The sequence below is a fragment of the Oncorhynchus keta genome, unplaced genomic scaffold (genome assembly GCF_023373465.1).
Source record: "Oncorhynchus keta strain PuntledgeMale-10-30-2019 unplaced genomic scaffold, Oket_V2 Un_scaffold_139_pilon_pilon, whole genome shotgun sequence".
NCBI classification, from domain to species: Eukaryota; Metazoa; Chordata; class Actinopteri; order Salmoniformes; family Salmonidae; genus Oncorhynchus; species Oncorhynchus keta.
This window is the reverse complement of record NW_026290780.1, coordinates 720012-732500: the sequence shown is the minus strand read 5'-3', so window position 1 is coordinate 732500 and position 12489 is coordinate 720012. Positions and strand designations below refer to the sequence as shown.

The window sequence follows — 12489 nt, the reverse complement described above, 5'->3', positions numbered from 1 at the left end:
GTCTCCAGACAGGGTCTCCAGACAGGGTCTCCAGACAGGGACTCCAGACAGGGTCCCCAGACAGGGTCTCCAGACAGGGACTCCAGACAGGGTCTCCAGACAGGGTCTCCAGACAGGGTCTCCAGACAGGGACTCCAGACAGGGTCTTCAGACAGGGACTCCAGACAGGGTCTCCAGACAGGGACTCCAGACAGGGACTCCAGACAGGGTCTCCAGACAGGGTCTCCAGACAGGGACTCCAGACAGGGTCTCCAGACAGGGACTCCAGACAGGGACTCCAGACAGGGTCTCCAGACAGGGTCTCCAGACAGGGTCTCCAGACAGGGACTCCAGACAGGGTCTCCAGACAGGGACTCCAGACAGGGTCTCCAGACAGGGACTCCAGACAGGGTCTTCAGACAGGGTCTCCAGACAGAGACTCCAGACAGGGACTCCAGACAGGGACTCCAGACAGGGTCTCCAGACAGGGTCTCCAGACAGGGACTCCAACATGTACTTTTCTTCCTTTTCCCTCTCCTCTCCATCACTCCTTTCCATCCCTCTCCTTTCCATCCCTCTCCTCTCCTCTCCTCTCCATCCCTCATCTCTCCATCCCTCATCTCTCATCCCTCTCCTTTCCATCCCTCACCTCTCCATCCCTCTCCTTTCCATCCCTCATCTCTCAATCCCTCTCCTTTCCATCCCTCTCCTCTCCTCTCCATCCCTCTCCTTTCCACCCCTCATCTCTCCATCCCTCTCCTTTCCATCCCTCATCTCTCCATCCCTCTCCTTTCCATCCCTCTCCTCTCCATCTCTCACCTCTCATCCCTCTCCTTTCCATCCCTCTCCTCTCCTCTCCATCCCTCATCTCTCATCCCTCTCCTTTCCATCCCTCTCCTCTCCATCCCTCATCTCTCATCCCTCTCCTTTCCATCCCTCATCTTTCCATCCCGCTCCTTTCCATCCCTCTCCTCTCCATCCCTCATCTCTCATCCCGCTCCTCTCCATCCCTCTCCTCTCCATCCTTCATCTCTCCATCCCTCTCCTTTCCATCCCTCATCTTTCCATCCCCCTCCTCTCCATCCCTCTCCTCTCCATCCCTCATCTCTCATCCCGCTCCTTTCCATCCCTCTCCTCTCCATCCTTCATCTCTCCATCCCTCTCCTTTCCATCCCTCATCTTTCCATCCCCCTCCTCTCCATCCCTCTCCTCTCCATCCCTCATCTCTCATCCCTCTCCTTTCCATCCCTCATCTCTCCATCCCTCTCCTCTCCATCCTTCATCTCTCCATCCCTCTCCTTTCCATCCCTCATCTTTCCATCCCTCTCCTTTCCATCCCTCTCCTCTCCATCCCTCATCTCTCCATCCCTCATCTCTCCATCCCTCTCATCTCCACCCCTCCTATCCATCCCTCCTTTCCATCCCTCACCTCTCCATCCCTCCTTTCCATCCCTCACCTCTCCATCCCTCTCCTTTCCATCCCTCATCTCTCCTCTCCACCTCTCCTTTCCATCCCTCTCCTCTCCGTCCCTCTCCTCTCCATCCCTCTCCTTTCCATCCCTCTCCTTTCCATCCCTCATCTCTCCATCCCTCTCCTCTCCGTCCCTCACCTCTCCATCCCTCTCCTTTCCATCCCTCTCCTCTCCGTCCCTCTCCTCTCCACCTCTCCTCTCCATCCCTCACCTCTCCTTTCTTCTTCTCTTCTCAAAATGCTTTACTTTTGTGTTACTTTTCTCCTCTCTCCTTCCTCTCCTCCTCTTCAGACCAGTAGCCTGTGGGCCCTTCGAGACTAGTAGGGGATGAAATTGCACTTGATCCTGCTAAACGAAACTCTGTTCACCAAGCTCTGCAAACCCTGATGTGCACTTAAACCCCCCTCTCGTTAAAATGTATCTGTTTATTAAACCAATTAAACCAATTTAAATGGTTGGGGAGAAGACAAAATGACATGTACTGTTCTCATACCTTGCTTTGAATTGGCTCACACACTCATGCACACACACACTCATGCACACACACACACTCATGCACACACACACTCATGCACACACACACACTCATGCACACACTAGATTTAGTAACCTACACAGCAATTAGCAATGGCTTGTGCTATGTTTGTGTACGAGTGTGTATAATTATGCTTCTGACGCACGCTGTGGTTGCGTGAAAAATGAATAATTAAGAGAGCGAGAAGTTGGGGCAAATATCATCTCAGAATATGAGAGGAGAAAAAAAATAGAATTTGAAATCAGGACAGTTGAGTGTGTATATCTGGAACACTAGGCCTTATAATATGTCCTGTATTAAAGACTTAGGTTTTATCTGGTATTTATGTTAATGCTACTGGTCCTACATGTCCATGATTATAAAATACCACCATCAATGATCGCCTTAACTCTCCCTAAACAAAGTCATGCATAAAGTGTCTTTCTGATACATTACGCATAGGCTTTTCCATAGGTTTTTCCATAGGCTTTTCCATAGGCTTTTCCATAGGCTTTTCCATAGGCTTTACCATAGGCTTTTCCATAGGCTTTTCCATAGGTTTTTCCATAGGCTTTTCCATAGGCTTTTCCATAGGCTTTTCCATAGGCTTTTCCATAGGCTTTTTCATAGGTTTTTCCATAGGCTTTTTCATAGGTTTTTCCATAGGCTTTTCCATAGGTTTTTTCATAGGCTTTTCCATAGGCTTTTTCATAGGTTTTTCCATAGGCTTTTCCATAGGCTTTTCCATAGGTTTTTCCATAGGCTTTTTCACAGGCTTTTTCATAGGGTTTTTCCAAAATGGCACCCTATTCCCTATGGGCCCTGGTCAAGAAGTAGTGCACTATATAGTGAATAAGGGGCCTTTTGGGACACAGCTATAGATGACTCATAAACATGTTAAAATGGTCCGTTTGGTATTGATCTGACTAGAGTGTCTATAAACGGGATTATTAGATTATATTTAATCCCATCAAACAACAAAATCCTAAATGAAGGATTTGGGATTGAGGATGGACCGGGGGCGTTGGTTGGACCACTTGAGACCAGGTGGCTGATGTGGGGGGGGGGATTAGGGGCAGTGGTAAACAGACCCCTTAAAAATCCACTTAATGCTATTCCATTGACTGACTGAATGAGAAATATGTTAACACGCACACGCCAACCTCTGAGCAACATGTTGACATAATGTGCAATGGGGGCTTACTATGTGTGTGTGTGTGTGTGTGTGTGTGTGTGTGTGTGTGTGTGTGTGTGTGTGTGTGTGTGTGTGTGTGTGTGTGTGTGTGTGTGTGTGTGTGTGTGTGTGTGTGTGTGTGTGTGTGTGTGTGTGTGTGCGCGCGTTGGGTTAACGGTGAGGTATATGTTCCGTTTGGCCTCTGTCTGCCAAATAGCAGCCGGTAATACTTTGATGGTGTAAAATATGTGTAATCTACTGCGCTGTGTGACGCAATCACAGCTCCTTGTTGAAATTGGGATGAAGTGAGAGTTTAAAAAACAGAGAGTTTTGGAAAAGGATCGTAATGGCAGCTTAGTTACATCATGAAATATGTCAACAAGGATCGTAATGGCTGCTTAGTTACATCATGAAATATGTCAACAAGGATCGTATGGCTGCTTAGTTCCATCATGAAATATGTCAACAAGGATCGTAATGGCTGCTTAGTTACATCATGAAATATGTCAACAAGGATCGTAATGGCTGCTTAGTTACATCATGAAATATGTCAACAAGGATCGTAATGGCTGCTTAGTTACATCATGAAATATGTCAACAAGGATCGTAATGGCTGCTTAGTTACATCATGAAATATGTCAACAAGGATCGTAATGGCTGCTTAGTTACATCATGAAATATGTCAACAAGGATCGTAATGGCTGCTTAGTTACATCATGAAATATGTAAACAAGGATCGTAATGGCTGCTTAGTTACATCATGAAATATGTCAACAAGGATCGTAATGGCTGCTTAGTTACATCATGAAATATGTCAACAAGGATCGTAATGGCTGCTTAGTTACATCATGAAATATGTCAACAAGGATCGTAATGGCTGCTTAGTTACATCATGAAATATGTCAACAAGGATCGTAATGGCTGCTTAGTTACATCATGAAATATGTCAACAAGGATCGTAATGGCTGCTTAGTTACATCATGAAATATGTCAACAAGGATCGTAATGGCTGCTTAGTTACATCATGAAATATGTCAACAAGGATCGTAATGGCTGCTTAGTTACATCATGAAATATGTCAACAAGAATCGTAATGGCTGCTTAGTTACATCATGAAATATGTCAACAAGGATCGTATGGCTGCTTAGTTACATCATGAAATATGTCAACAAGGATCGTAATGGCTGCTTAGTTACATCATGAAATATGTCAACAAGGATCGTAATGGCTGCTTAGTTACATCATGAAATATGTCAACAAGGATCGTAATGGCCGCTTAGTTACATCATGAAATATGTCAACAAGGATCGTAATGGCCGCTTAGTTACATCATGAAATATGTCAACAAGGATCGTAATGGCCGCTTAGTTACATCATGAAATATGTCAACAAGGATCGTATGGCCGCTTAGTTACATCATGAAATATGTCAACAAGGATCGTAATGGCTGCTTAGTTACATCATGAAATATGTCAACAAGGATCGTAATGGCTGCTTAGTTACATCATGAAATATGTCAACAAGGATCGTAATGGCCGCTTAGTTACATCATGAAATATGTCAACAAGGATCGTAATGGCCGCTTAGTTACATCATGAAATATGTCAACAAGGATCGTAATGGCCGCTTAGTTACATCATGAAATATGTCAACAAGGATCGTATGGCTGCTTAGTTACATCATGAAATATGTCAACAAGGATCGTAGCTCTACTGTAAGGTATAGAGCAGGGTAGGGGGAAAACGTAGTGTGTCACAGCTGGTCCCAATTCACTTCCTACCCCGTGGTCCACCTCAGAGTTTCCCAAACTCAGCCCTGGGGACCACAAGGGCGCGCGCATTTCAGTTTGTTTTTGCCCTCTAGCACTACACAGTTGATTCAAATGATCAACTCATCATCAAGCTTTACTGGACTGAATCAGCTGTGTAGTGCTAGAGGGCAAAAACATGCACCCCTTGAGGGAGGGAGGGAGGGAGGGAGGGAGGGAGGGAGAGAGAGAGAGAGAGAGAGAGAGAGAGAGAGAGAGAGAGAGAGAGAGAGAGAGAGAGAGAGAGAGAGAGAGAGAGAGAGAGAGAGAGAGAGGGAGAGAGAGAGAGAGAGAGAGAGAGAGAGAGAGAGAGAGAATGGGAGGGAGGTGGACGCTCCACTATTACACTGCTTATACCCATCTAAACAGTTCGGATCACACTCACCACACCGTCTAAGACCTTGACCCTTTGTGTGTGATGTCATCCCCAGCGGTGCTCAGTGATAGGCTGCTGCTGCTGTCGTTCCTGGAGAAGAGCCAGGTGTGTGTAGTCTATCTGAACAGGAAGAACCAGGGATCCCCTGACACCAGCCACCGACTGGAGAAACTCTCCCCATCAGAACTCAAGGCACAGTATACACACACTACACACACACACACACTATATACACACACACACACACACTATATACACACACTGCACACACACACTGCACACACACACTATATACACACACACTGCACACACACACTATACATACACACACTGCACACACACACTATACATACACACACACACACTATACATACACACACTGCACACACACACTATATATTAAAAAGTATGTGGACACCCCTTCAAATGAGTGGTTTCGGTTATTTCAGCCACACCCGTTGTTGACAGATGTATGAAATCAAGCACACAACCATGCAATCTCCATAGACAAACATTGGCAGTAGAATGGCCTTACTGAACAGCTCCGTGACGTTCAACATGGCACCATCATAGGATGCCACCTTTCCAACAAGTAATTTTGTCAAATTTCTGCCCTGATAGAGTTGCAGACCACTATACCAGCCGTATCAAACCACTATACCAGCCGTATCAGACCACTATACCAGCCGTATCAGACCACTATACCAGCCGTATCAGACCACTATACCAGCCGTATCAGACCACTATACCAGCCGTATCAGACCACTATACCAGCCGTATCAGACCACTATACCAGCCGTATCAGACCACTATACCAGCCGTATCAGACCACTATACCAGCCGTATCAGACCACTATACCAGCCGTATCAGACCACTATACCAGCCGTATCAAACCACTATACCAGCAGTATCAGACCACTATACCAGCCGTATCAGACCACTATACCAGCAGTATCAGACCACTATACCAGCAGTATCAGACCACTATACCTGCAGTATCAGACCACTATACCAGCCGTATCAGACCACTATACCAGCCGTATCAGACCACTATACCAGCCGTATCAGACCACTATACCAGCCGTATCAGACCACTATACCAGCAGTATCAAACCACTATACCAGCAGTATCAGACCACTATACCAGCCGTATCAGACCACTATACCAGCCATATCAGACCACTGATACCAGCCGTATCAGACCACTATACCAGCCGTATCAGACCACTATACCAGCCGTATCAGACCACTATACCAGCCGTATCAGACCACTATACCAGCCGTATCAGACCACTATACCAGCCGTATCAGACCACTATACCAGCCGTATCAGACCACTATACCAGCCGTATCAAACCACTATACCAGCCGTATCAGACCACTATACCAGCAGTATCAGACCACTATACCAGCCGTATCAGACCACTATACCAGCCGTATGGTGAGACCACTATACCAGCCGTATCAGACCACTATACCAGCCGTATGGTGAGACCACTATACCAGCCGTATCAGACCACTATACCAGCCGTATCAGACCACTATACCAGCCTTATCAGACCACTATACCAGCCGTATCAGACCACTATACCAGCAGTATCAGACCACTATACCAGCCGTATCAGACCACTATACCAGCAGTATCAGACCACTATACCAGCCGTATCAGACCACTATACCAGCCGTATCAGACCACTATACCAGCCGTATCAGACCACTATACCAGCCGTATGGTGAGACCACTATACCAGCCGTATCAGACCACTATACCAGCCGTATGGTGAGACCACTATACCAGCCGTATCAGACCACTATACCAGCCGTATCAGACCACTATACCAGCCGTATCAGACCACTATACCAGCCGTATCAGACCACTATACCAGCAGTATCAGACCACTATACCAGCCGTATCAGACCACTATACCAGCCGTATCAGACCACTATACCAGCCGTATCAGACCACTATACCAGCCGTATCAGACCACTATACCAGCCGTATCAGACCACTATACCAGCCGTATCAGACCACTATACCAGCAGTATCAAACCACTATACCAGCAGTATCAGACCACTATACCAGCCGTATCAGACCACTATACCAGCCGTATCAGACCACTATACCAGCCGTATCAGACCACTATACCAGCCGTATCAGACCACTATACCAGCCGTATCAGACCACTATACCAGCAGTATCAGACCACTATACCAGCCGTATCAGACCACTATACCAGCCGTATGGTGAGACCACTATACCAGCCGTATGGTGAGACCACTATACCAGCCGTATGGTGAGACCACTATACCAGCCGTATCAGACCACTATACCAGCCGTATCAGACCACTATACCAGCCGTATGGTGAGACCACTATACCAGCAGTATCAGACCACTATACCAGCCGTATCAGACCACTATACCAGCAGTATCAGACCACTATACCAGCAGTATCAGACCACTATACCAGCCGTATCAGACCACTATACCAGCCGTATCAGACCACTATACCAGCCGTATCAGACCACTATACCAGCCGTATCAGACCACTATACCAGCCGTATCAGACCACTATACCAGCCGTATCAGACCACTATACCAGCAGTATCAGACCACTATACCAACCGTATCAAACCACTATACCAGCCGTATCAGACCACTATACCAGCAGTATCAGACCACTATACCAGCCGTATCAGACCACGATACCAGCAGTATCAGACCACTATACCAGCCGTATGGTGAGACCTCTATACCAGCCGTATCAGACCACTATACCAGCCTTATAAGACCACTATACCAGCCGTATCAGACCACTATACCAGCCGTATCAGACCACTATACCAGCCGTATCAAACCACTATACCAGCCAGCAGTATCAGACCACTATACCAGCAGTATCAGACCACTATACCAGCAGTATCAGACCACTATACCAGCAGTATCAGACCACTATACCAGCCAGACCACTATCAGACCACTATACCAGCCGTATCAGACCACTATACCAGCCGTATCAGACCACTATACCAGCCGTATCAGACAACTATACCAGCCGTATCAGACCACTATACCAGCCGTATCAGACCACTATACCAGCCGTATCAGACCACTATACCAGCCGTATCAGACCACTATACCAGCCGTATCAGACCTCTATACCAGCCGTATCAGACCACTACACCAGCAGTATCAGACCACTATACCAGCAGTATCAGACCACTATACCAGCTGTATCAGACCACTATACCAGCAGTATCAGACCACTATACCAGCCGTATCAAACCACTATACAAGCCCTATGGTGAGACCTCTATACCAGCCGTATCAGACCACTATACCAGCCGAATCAGACCACTATACCAGCAGTATCAGACCACTATACCAGCAGTATCAGACCACTGTACCAGCCGTATGGTGAGACCACTATACCAGCCGTATCAGACCACTATACCAGCAGTATCAGACCACTATACCAGCAGTATCAGACCACTATACCAGCCGTATCAGACCACTATACCAGCCGTATCAGACCACTATACCAGCAGTATCAGACCACTGTACCAGCCGTATGGTGAGACCACTATACCAGCCGTATCAGACCACTATACCAGCCGTATCAGACCACTATACCAGCCGTATCAGACCACTATACCAGCAGTATCAGACCACTATACCAGCAGTATCAGACCACTATACCAGCCGTATCAGACCACTATACCAGCCGTATCAGACCACTATACCAGCAGTATCAGACCACTATACCAGCCGTATCAGACCACTATACCAGCCGTATCAGACCACTATACCAGCAGTATCAGACCACTATACCAGCCGTATCAGACCACTATACCAGCCGTATCAGACCACTATACCAGCCCTATGGTGAGACCTCTATACCAGCCGTATCAGACCACTATACCAGCCTTATAAGACCACTATACCAGCCGTATCAGACCACTATACCAGCCGTATCAGACCACTATACCAGCCGTATGGTGAGACCTCTCGACCAGCCGTATGGTGAGACCTCTATACCAGCCGTATCAGACCACTATACCAGCCGTATCAGACCACTATACCAGCCGTATCAAACCACTATACCAGCCGTATCAGACCACTATACCAGCAGTATCAGACCACTATACCAGCAGTATCAGACCTCTATACCAGCAGTATCAGACCACTATACCAGCAGTATCAGACCACTATACCAGCAGTATCAGACCACTATACCAGCAGTATCAGACCTCTATACCAGCAGTATCAGACCACTATACCAGCAGTATCAGACCACTATACCAGCAGTATCAGACCTCTATACCAGCAGTATCAGACCTCTATACCAGCCGTATCAGACCACTATACCAGCCTTATAAGACCACTATACCAGCCGTATCAGACCACTATACCAGCCGTATCAGACCACTATACCAGCCGTATCAGACCACTATACCAGCCGTATGGTGAGACCTCTCGACCAGCCGTATGGTGAGACCTCTATACCAGCCGTATCAGACCACTATACCAGCCGTATCAGACCACTATACCAGCCGTATGGTGAGACCACTATAGCAGCAGTATCAGACCACTATACCAGCCGTATCAGACCACTATACCAGCAGTATCAGACCACTATACCAGCCGTATCAGACCACTATACCAGCCGTATCAGACCACTATACCAGCCGTATCAGACCACTATACCAGCCGTATCAGACCACTATACCAGCAGTATCAGACCACTATACCAGCCGTATCAGACCACTATACCAGCCGTATCAGACCACTATACCAGCCGTATCAGACCACTATACCAGCCGTATCAGACCACTATACCAGCCGTATCAAACCACTATACCAGCCGTATCAGACCACTGTACCAGCCGTATGGTGAGACCACTATACCAGCCGTATCAGACCACTATACCAGCCGTATGGTGAGACCACTATACCAGCCGTATCAGACCACTATACCAGCAGTATCAGACCACTATACCAGCCGTATCAGACCACTATACCAGCCGTATCAGACCACTATACCAGCCGTATCAGACCACTATACCAGCCGTATCAGACCACTATACCAGCAGTATCAGACCACTATACCAGCCGTATCAGACCACTATACCAGCCGTATCAGACCACTGTACCAGCCGTATGGTGAGACCACTATACCAGCCGTATCAGACCACTATACCAGCAGTATCAGACCACTATACCAGCAGTATCAGACCACTATACCAGCCGTATCAGACCACTATACCAGCAGTATCAGACCACTATACCAGCCGTATCAGACCACTATACCAGCCGTATCAGACCACTATACCAGCCGTATCAGACCACTATACCAGCCGTATCAGACCACTATACCAGCAGTATCAGACCACTATACCAACCGTATCAAACCACTATACCAGCCGTATCAGACCACTATACCAGCCGTATCAGACCACTATACCAGCCGTATCAGACCACGATACCAGCAGTATCAGACCACTATACCAGCCGTATGGTGAGACCTCTATACCAGCCGTATCAGACCACTATACCAGCCTTATAAGACCACTATACCAGCCGTATCAGACCACTATACCAGCCGTATCAGACCACTATACCAGCCGTATCAAACCACTATACCAGCCGTATCAGACCACTATACCAGCCGTATCAGACCACTATACCAGCAGTATCAGACCACTATACCAGCAGTATCAGACCACTATACCAGCCGTATCAGACCACTATACCAGCCGTATCAGACCACTATACCAGCCGTATCAGACCACTATACCAGCCGTATCAGACCACTATACCAGCCGTATCAGACCACTATACCAGCCGTATCAGACCACTATACCAGCCGTATCAGACCACTATACCAGCAGTATCAGACCACTATACCAGCCGTATCAGACCTCTATACCAGCCGTATCAGACCACTACACCAGCAGTATCAGACCACTATACCAGCAGTATCAGACCACTATACCAGCTGTATCAGACCACTATACCAGCAGTATCAGACCACTATACCAGCCGTATCAGACCACTATACCAGCCCTATGGTGAGACCTCTATACCAGCCGTATCAGACCACTATACCAGCCGAATCAGACCACTATACCAGCAGTATCAGACCACTATACCAGCAGTATCAGACCACTGTACCAGCCGTATGGTGAGACCACTATACCAGCCGTATCAGACCACTATACCAGCAGTATCAGACCACTATACCAGCAGTATCAGACCACTATACCAGCCGTATCAGACCACTATACCAGCCGTATCAGACCACTATACCAGCAGTATCAGACCACTGTACCAGCCGTATGGTGAGACCACTATACCAGCCGTATCAGACCACTATACCAGCCGTATCAGACCACTATACCAGCCGTATCAGACCACTATACCAGCAGTATCAGACCACTATACCAGCAGTATCAGACCACTATACCAGCCGTATCAGACCACTATACCAGCCGTATCAGACCACTATACCAGCAGTATCAGACCACTATACCAGCCGTATCAGACCACTATACCAGCCGTATCAGACCACTATACCAGCAGTATCAGACCACTATACCAGCCGTATCAGACCACTATACCAGCAGTATCAGACCACTATACCAGCCCTATGGTGAGACCTCTATACCAGCCGTATCAGACCACTATACCAGCCTTATAAGACCACTATACCAGCCGTATCAGACCACTATACCAGCCGTATCAGACCACTATACCAGCCGTATCAGACCACTATACCAGCCGTATGGTGAGACCTCTCGACCAGCCGTATGGTGAGACCTCTATACCAGCCGTATCAGACCACTATACCAGCCGTATCAGACCACTATACCAGCCGTATCAAACCACTATACCAGCCGTATCAGACCACTATACCAGCAGTATCAGACCACTATACCAGCAGTATCAGACCTCTATACCAGCAGTATCAGACCACTATACCAGCAGTATCAGACCACTATACCAGCAGTATCAGACCACTATACCAGCAGTATCAGACCTCTATACCAGCAGTATCAGACCACTATACCAGCAGTATCAGACCACTATACCAGCAGTATCAGACCTCTATACCAGCAGTATCAGACCTCTATACCAGCCGTATCAGACCACTATACCAGCCTTAT

At 47.5% G+C, this 12489-nt stretch overlaps 1 protein-coding gene across 20 annotated transcripts in view; it reads left to right on the top strand.

The window, feature by feature from the left end:
• wdpcp (WD repeat containing planar cell polarity effector) overlaps positions 1-12489 on the top strand; it is a 145750-nt gene that overhangs the window by 21122 nt on the left and 112139 nt on the right. For all 20 annotated transcript variants that reach the window (XM_052513743.1, XM_052513740.1, XM_052513741.1 and 17 more), the window contains one exon: positions 5378-5514. In XM_052513743.1, the coding sequence (XP_052369703.1) occupies positions 5378-5514 (137 nt within the window). The remainder of the gene's footprint in view (positions 1-5377; positions 5515-12489) is intronic.